Source organism: Parasteatoda tepidariorum, chromosome 5 (genome assembly GCF_043381705.1).
Source record: "Parasteatoda tepidariorum isolate YZ-2023 chromosome 5, CAS_Ptep_4.0, whole genome shotgun sequence".
NCBI lineage: Eukaryota > Metazoa > Arthropoda > Arachnida > Araneae > Theridiidae > Parasteatoda > Parasteatoda tepidariorum.
In genome coordinates this window covers 84,233,214-84,258,360 of record NC_092208.1, presented here as the reverse complement: position 1 = coordinate 84,258,360, position 25,147 = coordinate 84,233,214, and the positions used below count along the sequence as shown (strand labels likewise).

The following is a 25,147-nucleotide window of genomic DNA, read 5'->3' as shown; positions in this document are numbered from 1 at the left end:
ATATATATAATTCTCATGTTATAAACAAAGACTATGATAATCAAAGTTCTTTACTACAACAAACAACCCATTTGAAAAAAGGAAAAATATCAAAATAATACTAGTAGAAAAACTACAAAATTCGTATTTTAAACAAATTATTATACCGTAAATAAATCTCTCCATAACTATACATAATTCCAAGAAACTAAAACGCATAAAATAATTTTAAAAAATCTCATATTGAAAGCAGCTATTTTTTTTTTCTCGACATTTTATCATATTTTATGATACAAATATTCTTGCAACATTTACTTGAAAATTACAAATTTAGGCTTTAAATAATTTCTGTAACAATCAAATCTTCCAATAGTGACATTTACTCGATTTCAGAAAATTAACATCCAACATTTACATATTATAAAAAAAGGAAACATTTTCGATAATATTTATTTTAAATACAAAGATGCCAAAAATAACTTTAAAAGTAAATTTTTCGCGATTTATAGTTTATAAAGTACAATCCTCATTCAATAAACAATTACAGTTATAATCAAATCTTTCTATACCAACATCTACCGCTCAAAGAGGGCTTTACTTGATTTTTGTTTAGATATTTACTTTACAACACTCACGGGGTTTTATTTATTTTATTTATATTCACTTTGAATACTAATATGCCGAAAATAATTTTGAATTATATTCGAGATTTATAGTTCTAAAACTGCAAACTTTGTATAGGATATGTGTACTTTGTTTATAAACAAATAACCCAATAATCAAATCTCTCTATACAGACATTACTCGATCGTTATAACGTGGTTTTATTCGATTTTGTTTATTGATATTCACTTTACAATATTCACCGGGTTTTATTTAATTTATTGAAATTCACTTTGAATACAAATATGGAGAAATTCTTTTGAAAGTAAATTTTTCGAGATTTATAGTTTTTGAACCAAAAACCTCATATAATAAACGATTACAGCAATAATCACATCTCTCTATACCGACATAGCTCGATCGGTATAAGCGGTTTTTTTATGTGATTTTTGTTCATTGATATTTAGTTTACAATAATCAAGGGGTTTAATTTATTTTATTGATATCAACTTTGAATACAAAAATGTCAAAAATAGTTTTGAATTATATTCGAGATTTATAGTCTTAAAACTACAAACTTTGTGTTATAAACAAATTCTAAAATAATCAAATCTCTCTTTACCGACGTTACTCGATCGTTTTAACGCGGTTTTATTCGATTTTGTTCATTGATATTTATTTTACAATACTCACGGGGTTTTATTCAATTTATTGAAATTCACTTTGAATACAAACAAGGGAAAATTATTTTGAAAGTAAATTTTTCGAGATTTATAGTTTTAAAACTACAAATTTCATATTATAAAGAATTATCACAATAATTATCTCTATAACGACCTTACTCTATTGTTGAAACGTGGTTCGATATGGTATTCGATTTTGTTTACTGATATTCACTTTAAAATACTCACAGAGTTTTATTTAGTTTATTGAAATTCACTTTGAATACAAATATGCCAAAAATAATTTTGAAAGTTGATTATTCAAGATTTGTAGTTTTATAAGCACAAACTTAGTATAATAAACAATTACTACAATAATCAAATCTCTCTATATCGACGTTACTCGATCTTTATAACGTGGTTTTATTCGATTTTGTTTATTGATATTTACTTTACTCACGGGATTTTATTTATATTCACTTTGAATACAAATGTGCTAAAAATAAATTTGAATTATATTCGAGATTTATAGTTTTAAAAGCACAAACCTAGTATAATAAACAATAACTGCAATAATCAAATCTTACTATATCGACGTTATTCGATCGTTATAACGGAGTTTAATATAAATATCTCACCTGACATCCTTTAGCCGTTTCAATTCACTCATCTCCAATTCAAATCGAAGTTTATTAACATCGCAGAGGAGCGAATCGCGCTCCTCTTTAAGGACCGACAGTTCATTTTCCAATTCCTCAATTCTGATGAACTGACGTTTAATCAACTTATCCTTTTCTTCAATTATCCGTTTTTGCTCTTCGGACGTTTCCATCACGTTAACAACACTGGAGATAATTAGTCACAAAAATAAACACAAACATCCATGATCTCAGGCGAGAATGGGAAAATAATATTAAATATTAAAAAAACACAACATTCCGGCCTTTCGAATAAAAAATAAAATCAAGGGGGTGCTTTGAGACAGGACATCACACTCTCACAATGTGCCTCATGAACGGCGGGACGCCATACTGCCTTAGAGAAGGCCGGCGCTGTTTCTTCGGCTGTCACGAACCCCAAAGTTGCAGGGTTGCCGAGAGTCGTTGAAAAAAATCTAATCCACAACTTCGCCAAGGGAATGTCGATTTCGCCAAACTTTAACTGATGCGAGATCGAATCACTTCAGACCGTGAAATCTAAATTCTGTACACTTATTTTGCTAAGTTTGAATTAAATCTTTAGAACATGTTGTCGACAATGTAGGAAAAGCCGGCATTTTAGTAAATACTCAGACTAGACATTTGTTAGAATGCCTTGCTTTTAGGCTAAGTACAAAATATGAGAATAACTGTGTTTAAATCGTCAGCATTCTATAGAATACAAAAATTTGTCATTCTATAGAATGTCAAATGTCAGAATGTCGATGTGTCAGAATGTCTATAGTCTTAAGGATCAATATGAAATATGAGAATTATTATATACTTTATCTAGATATTTCTGTTACTACCAAAGTTTAAAACGTCAGCAATCTATAGAATACCAAACAATTTATCAGAATGTCTATTGTTTTAAGGATAGATATGAAATATGAGAATTATTATATCATTATCTCGATATTTCTGTTACTACCAAAGTTTAAAACGTCTTCATTCTGTAGAATACCAAACAATTTATCAGAATGTCTATTGTTTTAAGGATCAATATGAAATATGAGAATTATTATATCATTATCTCGATATTTCTGTTACTNTAAAAATTATAGGTCAATATATTCTATAGAATACTAAAAAATGTGTCAGAATGTCTATAGTTTTAAGGATCAATATGAAATTTGAGAATTATTACATACTTTATCTAGATATTGCTACTGCTGCCAAAGTTTAAAACGTCAGCATTCTATAGAATACTAAAAAATGTGTCAGAATGTCTATAGTTTTAAGGATCAATATGAAATTTGAGAATTATTACATACTTTATCTAGATATTGCTACTGCTGCTGAAGTTTAAAACGTCAGCATTATATAGAGATATACAGCATTACAGCGATATACACACATGCAGCGATAGAGCATTATATACATACTTTATCTTAGTAATGTATGCGATACCGCCCAAGTTTGAAACCCGATATTTTTAAAAAATACCAAGAAATTTATTAGAATGTCTAAGGATTTTAATCAAAGTAAGGCAAATGAGAATTATTTTATACTTTATCTAAATAATGTAAGTGATACCGCTAAAGTTTGAAATCCGGTATTCTATAGAATATTTCAGCATTTTATTGAATTCTAAGAACTAATTAGTAAAGTAAGAAAAGATTATGAGTTTGACCCATTGTCTAGCCAATCTAAAAAATGGCAAAACGGCTAAGTATGAAATACAATATTTTTTTAAGTAATATAATAATGATTACTTAATATTAATTGGCAATAATTTTCGGTGTACCTATTACGTTCATATTTTATTTTGCTAACTTCAGTAACAAAGCCATTAAATCTGTTTTCTTAATTTTAATTCTTGTGCTTATTTTGAAAGTGTTTCTTAATAGCAATCTTTTAGTTTTTTAACAATGACAGTTATACTTTGTAGAATGTTAATAACAGTCCTTTAAATAAGAGACTTAACACGACCTTTTTTTTCATTCATACTTTGCTTAAAGAGCGTTTTTCATATACAATCCCAAGGTTAAGAACAAAAAATTCTCATATTTCATACTTAGTCTAAAAACACATTCTATATAAAAATGCCTTTGTATTTTAGATAAAGTTGTTATTTCATACATTACATTTCAGACATTTTCATACATTTTAGATAACGTAAGGGTTTTATATTTTGCTCGGTTTGGGATTTTCCGACTCAGCAGCTTTTAACAATCCTTTCTTAGACATTTCTTAGAATAATAAACAAAACAAAAACCTTGATCCTTTACCTTTTTTAAGTTCAGGTAACAAATTTTAAAACAAATAAAAACTTGCATTATAATTGCGACTTAACTATAACCAATGAGAAAATATCAGAAAAGGAGCTAGTCGATAAAGGTCGCTGGATTGTAAATCAGCTGCCGATATCATATATAATACTCAAGCATCTCGCAGAACGATGAATACTCTTTAAACAAAATATAAGAAAAAGGTCATGTTAGGGCAAGGAAAAAAGGTTATAGAAAGGTTACAAGACCTTCACTCCTCAAAAATTAAAATGTTGTTTCGAAAAAAAATATTGAAAGCGTCCATTACGGAGATTAATTACGTATATTGAAGATGTGTGAAAAGCCGAATTTGGGTTTACTATGACTGTGTGATTTCAAAATATTTTCGTAATCACTAAAATTTGAAATAAATTTCCTTTATTCAAATTTATTATAATGAAAAAAATAAAAAGCGATGACAAAATATTTGTCTATTAGTCTATTTTCTTAGAGGTGATGCATTGATAATCAGAATTGTGGAATCAGATATTGAAATGTTCGACTATGGATACTCCGCAGAGTTTAAGACTCTCACTTCGACTTACACTCGTCTGAAATTTTCACAATTGGGTACATGCAACTCGAGAAGAAGGCGATCTCTGATACACAAACACTTCACCTATGACCTCAACGTTTAGCTGATCGTTTATAAACAAGATGGCGTGTTCACGTCGACCTAAGTTTCTCCTCATAAGTTATAATGTCATTTAAAGTGAACTTAATTAAATACAACGTCATATCGCACATCAAATTTGTTAAAATATAATTCTTTCTCGTCCATGTCTGTTATTTAACTTAGATTTCATATTTGTTTAGGTACTTTATTGTAACCGTGTAATATTTGTTTTGTGTATGTATTTGTCAACTTCGATGTATAATTAGTTAGTTATTGCTCTGCATGGCTTCCTGCTTATCTTTGTGTTAAGAAATATACAGGGATGACAACTGTTCTACTTTCCGTAAAAGTTTTAATAAATTGGTAGCGAATTAAAGAGTAAAAGTTGTAGAATAAGGATAATTACTCCCATTTTTTAATGCGTTACCACGAGAGAACTGCAATAAAATTGCATTGGTTTTACTCGAAATGGAGCTGAAAGAACAGTTGCAAACATAAGCAAATGCCGCGTTCTAACAATCAATCAGGAGCGAGATACCCAATCTATGTCATTTGCAGCTATCTTATTGGATGCACCTCTAAGTGACGTCATAGTAGGTAAATTGTATCATTCGTTGATTCGGAAGCCAATTAGGTTCGGCCCACACGTGTGACGTCGCTAGACGATGTTCGATTATATTTGATTTAAATCACATGGCATAATAACTTCACTTCTTCTCAAGTTGCAAATACTCAATTGAAGAAGTAAAACTTTAAAACTTTTTAAGGCTTTCTATTTTCACAAAATATTGAAATTGAGCAAAACATTATAAGAAAAAAAAGCTAGATATAAATAACTCACAAACACATTCATGCATAAGTAAACATCTTATTAGAGCAAGATTATTTAGTTAATATTCAGGAACTGGGAAACTATAATGATCACATTATATTCAATTATGCATCTTTTTAATGAAATTTTCACCTTAGCCAAACAAATTGGGTGGTAAAACTTATGAATCAATAAATAACCGAACAGTTAATCAAATGAATAATACGTTTAAGTCGACAGATGCTAAAAAATTTTCAAATATGGTAAAGTAAGTTTGTGATAAATTATAGTTTAAATAATCGTCATAATATATATATTTGAGTGATATTTGTATTCTCATAATTAAAAATGTTTATCCAAATAAATTTAATAAAATCAATAAAATCTTTTTTTTTCCTTTTAACCTAATTATCTAACAACTTTTAACTAACCGGAGTCGGAGTTGTGCCATTTGTTTCGACTCCGACTCCATAGCCCTATTTGATAACTACCACAATATATAAATGAAAAAGTATTTATTGCAGTTGTTAGTAATGTGCCTAAACGTCCTCTAATCCTGAGACACATCCTCAAATCAAAAAATTTCAAATGCTTTAAGGACAAGAAATGTACCCAATATATATATATATATACACCCAAGATCTCAATCCTTGCTAACTTCTAATATTCATGAATCATTATTAATAATGTTAAAATTTATTAAGGCTTTCTTTAATAATATTTTTTTTAATTAGTCTCGAATATTGCAATTTCAATCTTGGCTTCCTTAGCAAAGTTCAGTTTCTTTTTCGACAGATCCTTGTTATAAGGAAGAAAGTTCAAATCCTTTCATAGTTATATTAATTTATGTTTGGTGGGTGTCTGTACACAATTTTTTTCTTTTATAGAATATATTTATCATCAAGCAGATAAAATACTTTTCTTGTGATAGAATTTTTATTCAATCAATACAGCATNAGTATATATATATATATATATATATATATATAAATTAAAAATGCGGATCTTTTTTTTAACAAGATGATTTTGTCTTAGAATACCAACGAAAACCAAAAAAGTACCATGTTAAAGTTAATCGCAACAGTCGTCTTAAAATAATTTCAACAAAAAATAAATAAATTTTGATTGAATAGGTTATTATATGACATCTCAAAACTTGTTAATAATGAAATCAAGTTTGATGAAGATGATTCTAGACATGGTATAAGTTATCAATTAAAAAAAAGAAATTCCTTGCTGTACATGTAAATTATTATTTTCCATAAATATATGGTGCCCTGTTGGTAACATTTTTTGAGGACGTCTGCAGATTTGTCCTCAAATCATGGTTTATAAATCTGGTCACCTTAGGTGTTAGGCTAAATTTGGTAACTAATCAACTAAAGAAAAAAATTGTTTCTTTAGTCGAAAACTTCTTAATCCTTGTAAACATTCTCCCTATTTTGCCCATTTGTTAAACCGTCAGAGGGTTAAATATCATTTTATACCCAAATAATATTTTGTTTCCATTTATTATTGCTGATACGAGATAATGATTAATATCCGAACATTTTCTGAAGATAAAAACATGAATTTTCTCAGAAAATTCTCATTTCCTTTTTAGATAAAAAAGAAAGGAAAAAGTAATTTATCAGCCGAGTCAAAATTATAAAACATCATTGTTGCCTGGGAAATATAACAGGCTAGTTTTTCTCCTAGAATTTTGTCTTTTGTTTAATTCATAGGGATTGCTTTTTTCTATAAATCTCGGAGAAATTTATTAAGGGCGCGGTGGCAACACAAAAAAAAACATTGGCGTATCAGTTATCAGAGGGGGCGAAATTTGTAATCGGAGACGAGAGGAAAAAATCGTGTAAGCGGAACTGATTGGGTACGATATTTTTATCAGTTTTTGTTCTTTAAGTAGAACATTTTATCAGTCAACTGAGTGATGACAGATTTTAATTATGGAACTATTTATTGGTAAATTCGGGAGGGAATTTTGTTCTTGCAGTGAAAAAAGGCAAAATTCATACAAAAATGTTTTTTTAAAAATTATAATTTTCTTCTTGGTCTTTTCTCTTTTATACAATATTTCCTCTTTTATTCTCTTTTCTCTTATTTTCTCTTTTATTCTATGATTCTCTTTTATTCTCCATTACAGGATTTCTTCAGGTTATAGAGAAATTTCATAGTGGTCCCAAAAATGATAACATTCAACATATTTGTGATCACCATCACTCTATTCTGAACCACTATATACCACTATATATGCTATTTTATTAAAAAAAATGTATCTGTATGAAAGCGCCAGGATAGCCTGGTTGGCAGGGACTCACGTTTGTGAGAACGAGAGTTCAAACCCAGCCAGCCGAAGACTCCCCGCGTAGTAAATGGAGACTGGTGCACGTTAAATCTGTCGGATCACAATGTCTTCCATGTTCCCATTGTATGTTATACCTCTATGGGTACTGAATTGGAGTGTGATCATTTTCTGGTTCAGGCCAAAATTGCGATCTGTGGAATGAATGGGTATGTATGTATGAATGGGTCCACCCTATAAACGGGTGCGACGTATGAGCGTGGCAATAGTCGAATTCTTGGCCATAGATGGCGTTACTGGAAAACAAGAGCAATCACAGCCTTTGCCTTATGACCTACGTTAATAACAGCTCTGACCTGACAAACCTCTAACGGTATAAGTGGTATTTTAAAAAAGAAAATTTCTACCAACATTAAGGTGATGTTACTATTACATTTTTCTTAACCAAATGAGAATCCGGCTCCATAAGAAATTTCAATCCTTTTCACAAAAGACACGGGAATACAGTTTATTGCGTTTATTTAATGCTCTTTTCATATAAAGTTGTAACAAATAAAAAACTAAAACTTTCATAAGTTTGTTTCATTCCGCCAATGCTTTAAAACAGAGAGGCCGACTGCTCACAATATAACAAATTATTTTTAAAAACGGTAGGGAACTACAAACAATAATTTGCAGATTTTCGGTTAATTTGGCCAACTTTATAAAAAGTTCAACACGACTGAACTCAAATAAAGTGATATAGTATCACCTAAGCAATTTAATTATTTAGAAANAAATTATGTTTATATTTATATGCTTATATTTATATGTGTAAATTTAGTTTCGATATTCAAATGTTTATTTACCCAAGCAAAGTGCTTGTAATTTTGTATTAGCAACCACATCGACTGCTAAATTCAAAATGTTATCACTTTAAACTTATGTAAATTTCTAGATGTATGGGATAGGGGCCACTGCGCGGCCCAGGTGCCCAATTTTTTATAAATAAAGTAAGTAATCACGAAATAATTCGAACAAAGTGACATATCATATGAATATTTGAATTATTTAAATGTAGGGATACACTATACAATTGTAAACCAAATTTGTTAACCTAAGAATCAACAACAATACCAACTTGTGTTAATTCTTGGAATGTTTCTTCTGAATAATTGATCTTCTAGATATTTTTTGATAAAAAAAATTTTGCTATGCTTCTATAAATGATACCACAGTCATGGTGGCTTAGGGAATAGAGGGCTCGCCTCCTAATTAACCAGCCATCGCCGGATTCGAATCCCAGCGATGGCTGGTCGATACGAATTCCGCACCCGGCTCACATCGAATACAATGCTAATGTAAAATATCCACAGTGATAGTCAGATCTTGGGATAAAATCCCCTTGTCGTAAGGCTAACCATGGGAGGTTTTCGTGATTTTCCTCGTACGCAACGCAAATGCGGTTCCTTCGAAATGTCCTCCAAGAAGGCAGATTTCTCCCGATACTTTATCTAGGAGTTCCCGTCTTCTAGATTGGGTTCAAAATTACAAGGTTGTGGAGTTGAACATTAGTAGCCTAGAATCCAAAAAATTGGGTCCGCTGTTCAAAAATGGTTGTAAAATAAAATAGGGTTTCGTGGTTTCTCACTCCTTGTAACGCAAATGTGGGTTAGTTCCATCAAAAAGTGATCCATGAAGGCAAATTTCTCTCTATACTTGATGCAGGAGTTCCCTTGTCTTCTAGATTGGGTTCAAAATTACAAGACTACGGACTTAAATATTGGTAGTAGTATACACAAAATTGAGTCAACTGTTCAACGACGGTTATAAAATAAAATTACAGAATTTTCACGACGCGACGATATTGTAGCAGAACGTTACAGAGTTCTTGCAGAAAGATTTTTCTTACGATAAGTTTAAAAAAATAAATTGCTTTTTTTTTACAGAAATTTATACGTATCTATATATATCTTTATACGTATATCCCTATAACAAAAAAAAATCGACTCACCAAGAAGCAATCATCCGATTGCTTTGAAATTTCGTATGCATGAATGTTTTGAACAGATATGGCTGGAATGATGCCGACTGGGGAAGTATAGTCTTTAGCGTCGAATCCCGCTTTCAACTGTATCCTGACGATCACCGTAGACGTATTTGGAGACGCACAGGGCAGAGGGGGGTCCTGTCTTCACTATTGCACGCCACACCGGCCCTCAACAAGGCATTATGGTCTGGGGTGCCAGCCGGACCCTTTTGGTTGTCATTAGAGGTACACTTACTGCACAGCGGTACGTCGACGACATCCTAAGACCTGTTTTGCTACCGTTCCTTTTGCAGCTCCCTGGGCTGGTTTTGCAGCAGGACAATGCCAGACCACATACGGCACATGTTGCTATGAACTACTTGCAAGCTTGCCAAACTCTTCCTTGGCCTGCCAGATCACCAGATCTCTCTCCCATCGAGCATGTCTGGGATATGATGGGAAGGCGATTGCATCTGGCACGGAATGTTGATGACCTCGTTCGACAATTGGATCGAATTTGGCAGGAAATACCGCAAGAGACCATCCGGGAGCTTTATCGGTCTATGCCACGCCGTGTGGCAGCTTGTATCCAGGCTAGAGGCGGGTCAACACCTTATTGAACTTGTTACTGTAACTCTGCAATAAATTATTCAATTGTTCTGAAATTTTAATCATTTACTATTCTGTACATTGTCTTCCTATCCACCAATTTTCGTTTCAATCGGACAACTCTTTTTTGGTGCGTCGATTTTTTTGTTATAGAGTGTATTTGAATCATGCCTTTATATAATCACTTTTTGACGCTTTCAATTTACGCTATAGTATCGTAAATCGATGTAATGCTCTGATTGTACTTTCGGCAGTTATTGATTTTAATTTTTGCGTGGATTTTAAATATCCCAATAAATTTCAAACAATATGAAAATTCAAATCGTGCATTTGAGTATTTACTTTTTAAGGCTATAATTCTACTGAATGTTTGCCACTTATTTTGAATGATTTCTCCATAGTTTTCAAATCCGATATTTTTTATACGATATTATTTATGACGAAGCGCGCATTTGAAGAGTCCGATTCGCGTGATTTCGTCGTCGATCTTTTTTTCGGCAATTACTACGGATTTCATGATTTTTAATTATTTTCTTTACTGTGCATTTTCTTTACTGTATTTAATTATTTACTTTATTTCTTTATTATAAAAAATTATTACAAGTTCAATTTAAAAAAAAAAAAAACAATTTTACTTCGTAAACACAGAATTTTTGTTATTTTAAATTGGTAACATGCATGTTAATTATTATTAAAAGCATCATGCAGTGCTAGAGAGTTTTGAAGCAGATAGCTCAAAAAAAAGCCTGCCACATGGGTCATGATATAAAAAGTCATTTATTAATCGATTTCTAATTAAAATCAATTATTAGAAAATTTTTATACTTATTATTTTAACAATTAAATAAACTAAGAGAAAAATGAAAAAATTTCCTATATACAATATTTAAAAATCATCCATTTTAATTTTTTTTTAAGAGTTAAATATTATATATAAATAAAAAAGTAATATATTTTGATTAAAAAATTCGTTAAAAATATTCAAGTGATTTTGATATGTAGCTACTATCCTATTGTTTATCAGATAAAAATGCGTACTATAAGCTACGACACCAACAGTCATAATATAAAAACTCGGTTATTAATCGATTAAATTCAATTATTATGAAAATTTTCATGCATATTATTTTATCAATTAAGAAAACTAAGAAAAAAATTATAAATTCCCTATATACAATATTTAAAAATCATCCATTTTAGTTTAATTTAAAAAATTAAATATGATATATAATTAAAAAAATAATATATTTTGACTAAAAAATTCGTTTAAAATATTCAAGTGATTCTGATATGTAGCTACTATCCTATTATTTATCAGATAAAAATGCGTACTGTAAACTATGAGAGTAACTGTCATAATATAAAAACTCGGTTATTAATGGATTGAATTCAATTATTACTAATATTTGCATGCATATTATTTTAACAATTAAAGAAACTAAGAGAAAAACGTTAAATAAAATATATTCATAAGCCTTCTATTTTAATTATAAAAAAAAACCGTTTAACGTACTCTACGTTACATCCCACTAATGTTTCCATCAGATAAAGAGTGCGTGCTACATAAGCGATGAAAGAGTCTTTTCGGCATCGTTTAAATGATACAAGATTTTCATAAAGCTGGAATATTTCATAGAAAAAGGCTGGAATGCGTGATCAAAATACAACATGATATGCACGTATTCCGCTTACATGTTTCTTTCCGGTCGGAGGAGGATGTGCCCAACCTTTTGATGGATGCATCAACAGCACGCAGGGGTGGATGGAGAGAAGAAAAAATTCGAATTCCGAAATGTAAGTATTTTAAAATGCTACCATCACTTTTAGTGCTTTGAGATTTTCGTTGAGGGTATTCTTTGTTATCTAGATAAGAGATTCCTGAAAGGTGTTCCGCGGAAGGGTGAAAGGTTTTCCGAGAGTTCAAATCTCAAAGTGATGATTTTTGAAATCTTATAGACCTAATTAATAATTTATTTAATACTTCGGGCTTTTTTTCATGAAATTATTTAAGGCTGTTTTTCGATGGCTCCGTCGAAACATGAAATGATGCTTTTTTGCGAATAATAGGCTATTTTTAACTGTTGTGAGTTAGCAAGTCGTATTTTAGCCTATCCAGGGCTCGAAAAACCGCCCGTCCTCGGCGGTCAAAAATTCCCCCCGGACAACGAAATTCTCGAATCCGACGTCCGCGCGGACGGCCATTTTCCCGTTGATGTTCGTGATACATTCTCAATTTTTGTTATCCTACAAAAGTCTAGCTTCTCACTTCTAAAATGACCCTCTAATCTAGATATACAGCAACATACTGCGCATGGAGGAATTGATATTTTCTCCGTCTGGGAGTACTGCAGTGGTTAAAAGGGGCTTTTCAGCAATGAACTTACAAAAAAACACATTACGTACCTTAAACAAGTAGCGTTATAAACGCAATTATGAACATCTACCTAAATGTAAAACCCCTTTCAGATTTCTGTGCAGAAACCTCAATAAATCATCGGCTTGATTGTGGAACTGGCAAACGTCATATTTGCTTCTATTTTAATAAGCGCAGTACCCTCGGATAAATTGACATTCCAGATAACTTGACCTTTGTCATTTAAATTATTTCATAAAAGAAATACTAGGTTATTATTAGTAACCTAGTATATACTATATAATGTAATGCGTATTACTGTGTAATGTAATCCTAGTATTTGTAATCCTAGTAACTACTAATTCATTGTGCAATTTATATAAATGTTTGTAATAAATAAGAGAAAATTATATTTTTATTTATTTAGAAGTGACGGGTTAGTTTCAAAGGAGGACGGGTACATTGTTGGATAAGCCGTCCTCGGGGACGGGTACAATTTCGGAGTTCTTTCGAGCCCTGAGCCTATCTAAAGTCAGTGCTGTCAACGCTTATTTTGAAAATGGCGCAGAACGCCAATATGGAGAAAAGTCACAGTTTTGTGAGAATGAAAATTATTTTGATCTAATTTTTCAATATTTAAAAACTTACTCCAATACTGCATTACTTGGGCTCCTAAAAATTTGCAAAAATTGAGAATAAGGCAATGATTTTGATAATTTTCAGATAGATTGAAAAAGGTCGCCAAATTAGCGATTTTTGAAACAATTTAATAACTTTTAAAGTGTTTAAGTTATTCGTATGTTCTAAAGCCCAGATAATTCTTCACGGCAAGATTATGTATATAGTTTAAAATCATCGCATTGCTTCAAGTGTAAGGCACTTAAACTATGGCTTTTTTATTTTCATTGTCGCAATAGCTTCCGGAAAAAAAGCGTTAAAGAATGCCAATAAAAAAGAAATAGCATTTAAAAAAAATATTTTTCTGACATCAATACCCTAAATACATTACGTAAAGAGTCTGCATTAATGAAAAATCGCATTAATATTTCTCATAGAGCTTTTCATATTAAATATTAAATTTGTTAATAAAAAATATGCTAATATTTGCAATGTTTATAACAGTTCTTTTAATTTTCACTTCAACAAAAATCATGACGAGGCTAATTTTTTTCATTTTCGCTTGTGTATACCCCTAAAAAAGTTAAACTAAATTAGATACAATTCTAGAAGCGTGAATTCAACTGTCGGTTATAAAAGCTAATTTAATATTATTAATTATGAAAATGAGGAAACAATTTTGTTAATGAGAATGCAAAGTGGAATTTTATTGGTTAATATGCTCACAATTATTTTTATATACTTCATTATTTATAAAGTCGGGGTTCCACCAAAAGTAGTTCAATCATTTGCGGTTCCATAGAGGAAAAATATTGGGTACTGATAAACTGGGTTAGAAATAAAATGTTCTCTTCCCGTTTTTTTAACATTAAATAATTTTAATTTACTCCACCAGTGTATTGTTTATAATAAAATTAATTAATAATCATTATTGTGTTCTTTATAGGTTGCTTTAATTTTGATAATGAGATTTCACGTCTTGTTTGGATCTTACTTACTTACACAGTACTACAACCAGCTGTGAGCCTTGATCTGCCGAACAATATTATTTAAGACTTTACAATAACATTAAGACCGAACAATATTATTTAAGACCTATTTTTAGCTTTCGACTTCTAATTTTTTTTTTACCTTCAAGGTGGTTCCGATTAAAAAGATTCCTTAGATTTCTATTATCATGTAATTTTCCAATGTGCCAGAACCATGCCAAACGTCTGGCTTTAATAAATCGATTCACGTTTTTTTCGTCTGATTAAATGGTCAAGTTCACTATTGTTTCTTATTATGCACTGTGTATTATTTACTTTAGTTGGTCCGAAAATTCTTCTTTTTTTTCTTTCGAAGATTAGTAGGTTGGATTCGTTTTTATTTGTTAGAGTTATTTATTGGATTTAAAAAAACCTTCCTCCAGGCCTGTTAGTACCCTGGATGAGAGAAGAACCTGGTAATAAAATTAGCTTGCATTCAAAAGGAATAAAGTTTGGATCATTAAATTAGATGAAGTTTTGATCATTAGATAAGATGACGTTTGGATCATTAGATGAAATTTTTGATCACTTGATAAGTTATACAGAGTGGATTGCCAATTTTTTTTTCTTTTGCACACTGTACATACATTTTTCTAATCAGAAAGAGAACAGTTTACTGCTACAAGAGTTATTACTGTTCTCTGAAATAGCTGCCCGAAGGGTATCGCACTAGATGAATCAGATCTTCTACCCCACCGGAGAGAAATCCTTCTCGTCAGATGTTTCGCTAAGCTTACCAGTTACGGTAATCAACTCCTAGTATGTGGAACAGCTACAGACGACTTAAAAGGGAAAACCCCTCTCAGTCGTGCTGAAAATGAAGGATGGTTACTAAAAGTGAACATGTCTCTCTGGCCTGCTGATCGGAAGTTGCTGTGACATTCTGCGGAAGGGTCGATTTTCGGACCGAGCTAAGTTCCTAGACTAGTAAAGGTACACAGAACCCGGACCATCTTAGATAGCACTCTTCGGGTACTATTCATAATATTCCTGGAAAATCGTTGCTGGTGTATGAAATATACATTAGAATAGATAATATATGTATTATTGCTGATATATTAGAATCGTGACTTCTGAGGTGATAGGGATATCTCAGGAAACGTAGTGTTCATCAAACGTTCAGATTTGTAGAAGAAACGCTGACTACGGTATATCGAGTGGTACTCGTGGGTATTGATGAGCACTTGAAGTAGTGTGCCCATGAGAGTATTATTTTGATTTCTGGATTATTAATGATAGTTGAAGTTCAACTCACCATTATCTGAATTTTGGAAACATCATGACAAATTGATTTCGAATATTTTCCAGCATTTGAGATATCTCAGAGCCAATAAATACAATGTATTTTCAGTAAGTTCCATCACACGTAACTGCTTGTGGTAATGATATTGCGGATGGATTAACCAAAGAGGGCACTCTTAAAAATTGTAGCGTAGCTACCACTACAACTATTAAATTCCAATTGACTAGTATATAAGACATGTTAACTCTATTCTATCTGGAGGTACCTTTTGATAGATGACGGTTGACATTGTCGGTAACGAAGATCATTCTGGTGATGGATGTCTTACTTTCACGAAAATTGCTTCACGGCTTAAACTGGATATTAACTTCATAAGGAGTTTGGGCCGCTGCTCATGTGTGGTATGATTGCAACCAGCCTGATGCTGCTCTGATCAAGGCAAGCAGCAGAGGCCCACAGACACCTTCACTAGGACACAGCGTACACAGTTATGTGTAAAGACTCAAGGCCTTTCGTCTCTGCCATGATTGCAATATGTACCAAACTGCTCCTGCTCACATCTTGACGTGCATCGGTCTTTAGAAAAGTCCAGAAGTGATTTTTCTTAATATAAAATGGCACGGGTTCATGGACCTGATCTTGATGTTAAGAGTCTATCAAATGGGATAAGAAAGATCAACCTACACAAACAGGGTGCGTAGCCAAATCTTTCAACAAAAAATAAGCACCTTTTAAGTACTTTTTAAGCACTTAGAAATATTTTTCAGCACTATATACAATAACAAAATGCAAAATAAATTTTCAAAGATTTTACATGACCCTAATAAAATAACTAGTTTCTGACAAAGAACTCTTTTCTTGATGAAATGATGAAGAGACTTTTTGATTCGATATCAGAGAGTGAAAAATGAAGTCTGAAATTGCAAAATGTAGCACAGTTGCACATGAGAATGCAATAATCTCACCGAATCCAGCTCAGTAGACGCACGGGCGGACTCGCAACTATTTCATCAAACCTGCAAAATGATTGGCGCTTTCATACGCAATGGTCCGACGGTACTCCGAACTAGATTGTGGTTGAATAAATTGTGAAAACATTGAATAGAACAATGCGAGAAGCACGCCTTTGCACAATGCGTGGCGAAAATCGACATGGTAGGGGAAAAAAATCTCATTTTCGAAAAGGGAAAATTAAGCACCTTTTAGAAACATCCAATAAAAAAAGCACCTTTAAGGCCTTTTAAAAAAACGAAAATCGAAAATAAGCACCTTTTAAAAACGTCCATAACAAATATTATTTTATCAAAACAACATATTCAAAATTTTGAAATTCAGTTTATTCATTTTTGGAGGTATTAACCCCGAATATCTCTTTTGAGTATTTTACGTCAGTATTTTACGAAAGTCAGTATTTCTAATGTCAGTATTTTACGAAACATTGTAAGGAGTGAGCGATACCAGACAGACTTAGCCGTCAGTCATAAAATTGTGGAGACACAGCCTCCGAAACCTCATGGCTCACATCAGGCTGTAGAGGGAAAGTTTTCATAACTGACTGTAAAAAAAATTCAAAAAACTTTACTTTATTTAATAAATTTATAAGAAAAAAAATTCCGAGATGTTTACATGAGAGTGGGAAGGCAAGGCTAAAAACTTTTTACATTTTTTTTTAAAGTTATACTACTGGTAGCTAATTTTGTACTTACTTTTAATTCAATTAAACTTAGTTTCCACTTCACTACACATAAATGATTTCCAAATTCATATCAAATGCTACTTTGTCCCAACTCTTTCGTGCAGAGGTTTTTAAAGTGTGGGAGAAATTACCAAAAATTCTAAAAGCTTTGGTTTTTAAATGTCTACCACCACAATATTTTGCAAAATATTCAACGTGATAGTTGTCAGGCTAGGGAATGCTGACGGTAAATCAAGTGGCGGAAAATGGGAAATCGATGTTAAGTGAAAGATATACAAAATATCTCTATTAAAATATACATAAATTAAAGAAACTTGGTAAAAATAATTTCCTCTTTTGCTATTTGAGAAAAAATTTTCAATAGCATTCTAATATAAATAAGAAAGAAAAAAAAAACGCGAAAACACCTTTATAAAAAACAAACAAATATCACTATAATTGTTTCGTCGCCAAGTTGGCGATAAAGTTTCATCCGGTTAGTATCACATCCTCAGGAAGGAAGAAACTCAAAATTCCCCTTCACTACTTTTTTCTTCACTTTTTTCCCCCCTTCTCATTTATGAAATCACTCGAGGGGAGGGGAGGGAGTAGCGTGATCTTTCCAATGAGCAGAAATCTGATTTCATTAGTCCAGCAAACGAAATAAATTCATCATCGTCGTAAATTAATTACGCTTTATTGCGTTAATTTTTCGAATTTTCTGTCGCGAGACGAGAAGAACAAAAATAATTAACTAATTTATGTTAATACACGGCTCATGTATTTCAGAGTTTTCTATTTTTATTCATAGAACGTAGAAGAAACCGAGTCATTAAAATAGAGTTTAACATTGAATAGGTAAAAATAAATATTATAATATTTTGTTTCATTTAGTCGAATACTGTACGGAATTTGCTTTGTTAACAGGCATGATCAAAAATTGAGAATGAGGATAATTTAAATTTACTTTTTTATTTTTGAAAAGTAGACTATGTGTATTTGTTACTGTGAATGACCGAAATCGGTGGTTCTTGACTTCTACCGGTGAATGCTCACAATCACATAGCCGCTCTGGTAAATGTCCGAAATATATACTAGGTCTATTTAAGTGCCACTGTCCGTTATGCACTACATCAACGTTTTTGTAACGTTCAGTGCCACTGCCAGGTACACATTTGCCCGGTATGCCCTTCATCAATGTTCTTTTTTAAAGTTAAGTTCCACTATCCTGTACGCATTTAACCGGTACTCTGAACACTGATGTTTCTCCTAATCTAACCTCAGCAGAAATTAAAATATCGAATAAATTTCATAATATCAAGAAATTAATTAATATCAAATCGGATATAACAAATATTTAGGACATTCACCAGAGCGACTATATGATTGTTGGCATTCACCGGTGAGAGTCGACATTCTCTTGATTTCGGACATTCATGATAGCATACGCATTAAAAAAAAGGAAATGTTTTTACTACCAGTATTTTATATTTAGTGAAAAAGTAATAGTTTAACAGTACAATCTTTGAAATAAATTTATCTAAATGCTTAATTTCTTAGAAAGCTATTTTATCCCAGTTGTGAAAAGTGCAAAATATCTAGGTATAGTCATAAACAGCAATTTCAATTGGAAAAATCACCTCAAATCAACTATCAATAAAGCACAAGCAGCCTGTCACAAATTCTTCTTCAAAACTCTAAAATGGAACTCAGACTCGAACGCTTAGTCTGTGATCCGTCCCATCCTAACTTACGCCTAATCTCCAGTCTAATCTAACATCTCCCTATCATTCCTAAAAAGATGTGAGAAGAAAATATTCAGAAAAAATAACACAAGATGGTTTATCCGAAATAAGAACGTACACCTCAATATTGATTTTTTAGATTATCATATTGCAAAGCTTAATTGCAAATTTTTCGAAAAAGCCATAAATTGTGAAACCACAGGATTTAATGATTTTTTTTTTTACTTTTGAAAACCTGAAATAAGACATAAAACTCAGGCCAATGGCCGTTCACTTTTTTTTTGGGCGACGTTTCTTTATCCAGAATACAAAATATTTAATTTTTTTTCACTCGCATTATCATTCTAGTTACCAAAAAGCACCACCTTGAAGTTAAAATCTTAGGATGAATAGATAAATTAGCATTCTAACTTACGTGGAGAAACTTAATTCAATTTTGACACGCCATTTTGCTTATAAGCGATCAGCTGGCGGTGACGCCATAGATCATATGTGCTGGTATCCGCGATCATCTTCTCGAAATGCAAGTATCCAATTATATAATATTTAAAATTTGCTTCGCTTTCGAGCACTCGCGTTTAGCCTCATTTTTCGAAAATCACTTCTGTTTTAGTGGATTTCTACCCAAAAAAACTTACATATTCTGTATCGATTACGGAATCCCCAGAAAAATTAAACATCCTCGAATGTTTTAGTCCAGGTAAAAATCATACATTTTCTTACAGTGTGTTTTTTAGGAAGCCAATGTCCACATATGTGGACCGTAATTATGAAGGGGATAGTAGAAATTGCTAATTTGCGTTAATTAGAAACAAAAATTACGAACAAGAACTGAATGAATTAAAATTAGAACGACGTTTTTATTTTTGGTGTTAACAGGAATAAGAACTGTAAAATATAAATTTCCCACCAATTTTCCGTCTTGATTCAGCCATTTTGAAGCCGTGTTCTTAACTCTTTTATTCTTCACCAAAAATATATTTAAGTTCCTTTAAGAAAACAGAATGTATTTGAATAAGTCTGACTGTACTTGAATCACAAGATCTTGAAAGATGATGAAAAATTCAAGCAAGGTCATGATCCTCTTTGTTTATAAAGCTGTCAGGGATGATTCATCTGCTCATGCTCATGCATATGTTATTCGTTCAGAATAAAAAGGAATTATACTTATATCATAAACAGAGAACAAAAAACAAAGTATTTGATTTTTTTTCTCCAGATTTTATTGTATAAAAGAAAGAAAATTATGAATTATTTCTTATCGTTTCATTTTGAAAATAGTTTCATTTTACAGAGTTCTAAAATTCAGAAAAAAACGGTTTCCAACTTCTTAAATAGATTTTCGTCACCCATACTCTGTCGTGTGTACATAAATAAAATATTCTGCAATGCATGTCTGTCTAATTTCTTGACTTTGGCGGGAAATTTTCGTTTTAAGGGGGTTAGAGAAGGTACTCATCAATAGTTTTATCTTTGTTCAACGAAGTTGATTTATAATATAGAACATTGTTTCACATCAGTCGGTCCTCAAACACTGTTAATAGGTCTCATCAGAGTCGTGGTGGATCGAGGGATAGAGCACTTCCTTCCCCGTGAGGTGATTCGAATTGTGAGGTGAATTGATTCCAAATGAGGATTCTATTACGAGAGATAGCCAGTCGATACGAATTCCGTAAGCGGCTCGCACCGACCACAGTGCTCCATAGATGGCTATCTCCATAGATGGCTTATTTTGAAAATGACGCAAAACATTGAGATGTAGAGAAAAGCGACAGTTTTGTGAAAATGAAAAGTATTTGCGGTATAATTTTTTTAACATTTAAAAACTTACTCCAATGCTGCAAAATGCAAGCTCATAAAAATTTGCAAAACCTGAGTATAAGGCAGTGATTTTGATAATTTTCATAAAGGGGGTAAAATGTCGCCAAATTGGCGATTTTTTTTTAAAAAAAAGTATAATATATTTTAAAATATTTAAGTTATTTATCTGTTCTAAAGCCCGGATAAATCTTATATATAATAATAAGCAAGATAATATATAATAGTTTAAAATCATCGCGTTGTGTCAAGTGAGGCACTTAAACTATGGCTTTTTTAATTTCCTTGGCGATAGAGTTTCGAAAAACAGCAGAAATTACTTGTAAATTATTTGACCTTTATAAAAACGTATTTTTTATGTGATCCACATACATTGTACTAAAATCAAATTGGTAGCTTACAAAAGAAAATAGTCACTTCATATACAAGCTAATATAACACTCATATTTTTTTTTCCTCCTAAAGGCGCTTTTTTAAACTGCAGGAAAAAATTAATTTGACCTTTAATGCAAAAATAATAAGTTACTTTTATGCTATGTTATTTTTCTTTTATACGAAAATAATATTCAACTCCATTTTTTAGTTTCCGTTCGCAAGTTTTAATGGCACATAACATTTACGAACATTTCTAGTTCTTTTTTACGAGTATATCAGTGTTTACGAACATATTTATTTTTTTAAAAAAAGTTTCTTTTATTTTTTTTCTTCTTCCGTTCGAATAAAACAGCAAAACATTACCCAGAAAAACGCTTTAATCCAAACTCTTAACTTCTGCTTCACACATTTTGATGTGCAAAGCGTGTGTCAAAATACACAGAATTGAGAGTCGTTGCGGAACTTTCCGGCATTTTTATTTTATATATTTATTCTTTCTTTAGTTGTTTATTTTTCATGTATTATTTATTTATTCATTTTACTTTTTTTTTTAGGAAAAGAAGCGTGTGACAGGTTTCAGTCTCAATCACCGATCAATCATTCGACCAAAAAAAAAATAATTCTCCCTTCTCTAAAACATTCGAATTTTATTCCTAGACTGTCCATAAAAGCAAGGGGTGGAGCGAAAAAAAAAAGAAAAAAGAAAATAGCGGCTACTAGCCAGCTTCTATTTTTAGTATAAAAGCTAACATTCCCTTCTCGGTTTTTGTTTTATTTATTATCTCAGATGGCATCGATCATGACTTGATCTCTCTCAATTTGTAAAATGTTGTATAAAGTCAGCCCGACTTAGCGAACCCGTATGCCACCCATAGAAATATATAGAGAGCGTAATCTGAAATTCAGAGAAGGTTTCATGTTATAAAGGAATCAATGATTTGTCTTTAATGTTAGGCCCCGAGCTCGAAAGGAGTTTTTGTTTAATCCAGACTTGACGTTTCGTACAACAGAAAAGTTTACTGAAATGCATTATTTAACTATTAAGAAATTTGTATTGCATGAAATAATTCTCCCGCCATTGAAGTAATATTTTATTTAAAAATATTTAGCAGAACTAGAGAATCATTTTTTTAAGTTCATTACCAAAATGCAACTAATTTACAAGAAAATTTTCTAGAAGTTCAATTATTTGTACAGAAACTCATTTACAGCAAAATTTCATATAAGTTTAGTTATTTGTAAAGAAACTCATTAACAACGAAATTCAATAGAAGTTCAATTATTTGTAAAGAAACTCATTTATAACAAAATTTCATACAAGTTTAGTTATTTGTAAAGAAACTCTAAAGAAACTCATTAACAACGAAATTCAATTATTTGTAAAGAAACTCATTTACAACAAAATTTCATACAAGTTTAGTTATTTGTAAAGAAACTCATTAACAACGAAATTCAATAGAAGTTCAATTATTTGTAAAGAAACTCATTTATAACAAAATTTTAATTAATAAAATGCAATTACAACCATTAATTTAAGAGAAATGGTACAAATAATTATATAAACTAGTTATTTTTTTAAATGAAGAAAATGCATTGTAAAAAAATGAAAAAAAATTACAAAAAACTGCTTGATATTTGATAAATAAATAAAATATAATTGATTTTTTTTACACCTAATAGTAAAAGCAAATTATGTAGTAAAAAATGATGCAATTTATAGTTTGTAATCCTAATGCTGTTAATTCGTAAAATACTATTACAACAATTAATTTAAGTGAAATGGTACAAATAATTTTATAAACCAATTACATAATTTTACTCAAGAAAGTAAAAGGTTGAAAGAAAAGAAAATTAAAAAATAGCTTTCCATTCGATATATCTGTCTCCTATATCCGAAAAAAAAATTGCGTTTTTCGTAAATTAATATTAATTTTGAGTTATTAAATTTTTTGAGTTTCCGTTTTTATGAAGATTTTCAAGTTTTTTAAAAAAGTCCAAATCCCTAAAGAAAAAAAAATTCGTAATTTTAGGAAGATATCGCAACATAGTCTGCCTTTAATAAAGAAATTGGTTCATTTATTTCATTAGAGGATATAATATATATAATATGTATGTAAATTAATATAGATACCGTGCGCATACTGCTGTTACGAATTTCTGCCTGACCAGAAGATGGAGTTGTAATCACTCACAATGATTCTGTAATCACTTATGTGGCAGGCAATGGATTGAACTGGATGGCTTATTGGAGAGCCCCATTTCGTATCATATCGTTTATTGTTTTTATTATTAAATTTGTTTGTCATTAAATATGGTTTATTTATTTAATGCACCCATTCGCCACTGAATCATTCTGCAACAACTGCCAAATGTATGATACGTCAAGATTTAGGCTTTTTCACTCTAGATAATTTGAGTTAGATTTAATTGTGATCTAGAATAATTTACCATTATAGACCCTTATTAATAACTATATAATTAGCAAAGTACGTTGATTTGTGAAGTAAAAAAAATTACAAAAATTCAAGGCAGAGATAAAATCTGGTTCACGAAAATTCCTAAAATTCAAGGTTAACAAAAAACCAAAAGGTTTAAAAAATGCATGCCCGTTTTTTGAAAAATCTGCCTACATTAAAAAAGCGGTTCATTTTAATTAGAGTTGATGTTATTTTAAATACACTGTATGTAATGATCGTATGCAGTCAAAAATAGTATGCCAAATCTACAATACTACAGAATCTAAACGATTTTGTCGTTTTTTTTTTAATTCTTGATTGAGTGTGATTTCCTTTTAATCTCAACGACTTAACAATAGTTGACTCCTATAACACTTTGACACAGATGGGATACTCTAACTACAAGGGAAAATCTATTTTGCACTTTTTATTAAAAAAAAAAAAACAATCTCATAGTAACAAAAGAAAAATCTGTCAGATTATCGGAATTAATTGTACTAAAATTTAAAATTCAAAAAAAGTAAATCCATTTTTTTCACACGTGTTCAACAATTTATCAATAATTAATTTTGTAAATTAAAGAAATTTCAATGATAAATAACTCGCTCATGGGCTGCAATAGCAACACAACTCAAAAAATCAAGTTTTGAGATAAGTGGGTTTAAAGTTTTCATTGCTAGGCAAAATGCATAATAAATGCTTTAGTTTGCTTAAACGAAGATTACCTTTAAGTTGAATTATGAGTTGTGCAGTATTGCTGCTGAAGGAATGTGTATTTTCCTATTTACACCTGTTCTTAGTCCAAAAAGCACCGGTGTTTCATGCTGTGTTTCATAACAGTAAATTATTAAAATGCTAAAGATAATATTTTTCTCTTATTTTAACTTGAATTAATACAAAATAATGAAAAAAGTATGAAAAATATGTTTAATGAAAATTCTGCGTCAAAGGGCTAATCACTTTATAATTTGAGTTTTTTCCCCAAAAAGGTAATGGTAACTGCTTAAGCGCCTAATCTCATTTTAGAGACAATAACTGACTCGTTCTCTTTTGACAGTATACCCCGATAATATAAGTTTCGAGTTAACTTTAGATAACGAGTTTAATTCATTCAATAAAAATTCTCAATCAGCTTCAGAAAATACGAACGCGAATTTGCAATTAGCGAGCGCGAAGAGATCGGAAAAGAACTGCATAAGCCATAGTCTCGGTGGCTATGCTTAACGCACCTTAGGGTTGACAAGCAATTGTGAGCAGTAAAAATAAAAAAAAAATTTT

At 31.1% G+C, this 25,147-nt stretch overlaps 1 protein-coding gene across 1 annotated transcript in view; it reads right to left on the bottom strand.

Annotated features, from left to right (window-relative positions):
* LOC139425547 (uncharacterized) overlaps positions 1–2,330 on the bottom strand; it is a 305,675-nt gene extending 303,345 nt beyond the window's left edge. The window contains exon 1 of the mRNA XM_071180706.1: positions 1,883–2,330. Coding sequence (XP_071036807.1) covers positions 1,883–2,076 — 194 coding nt within the window. The 5' untranslated portion in view covers positions 2,077–2,330. The remainder of the gene's footprint in view (positions 1–1,882) is intronic.
* Positions 2,331–25,147: the final 22,817 nt, after the last annotated feature.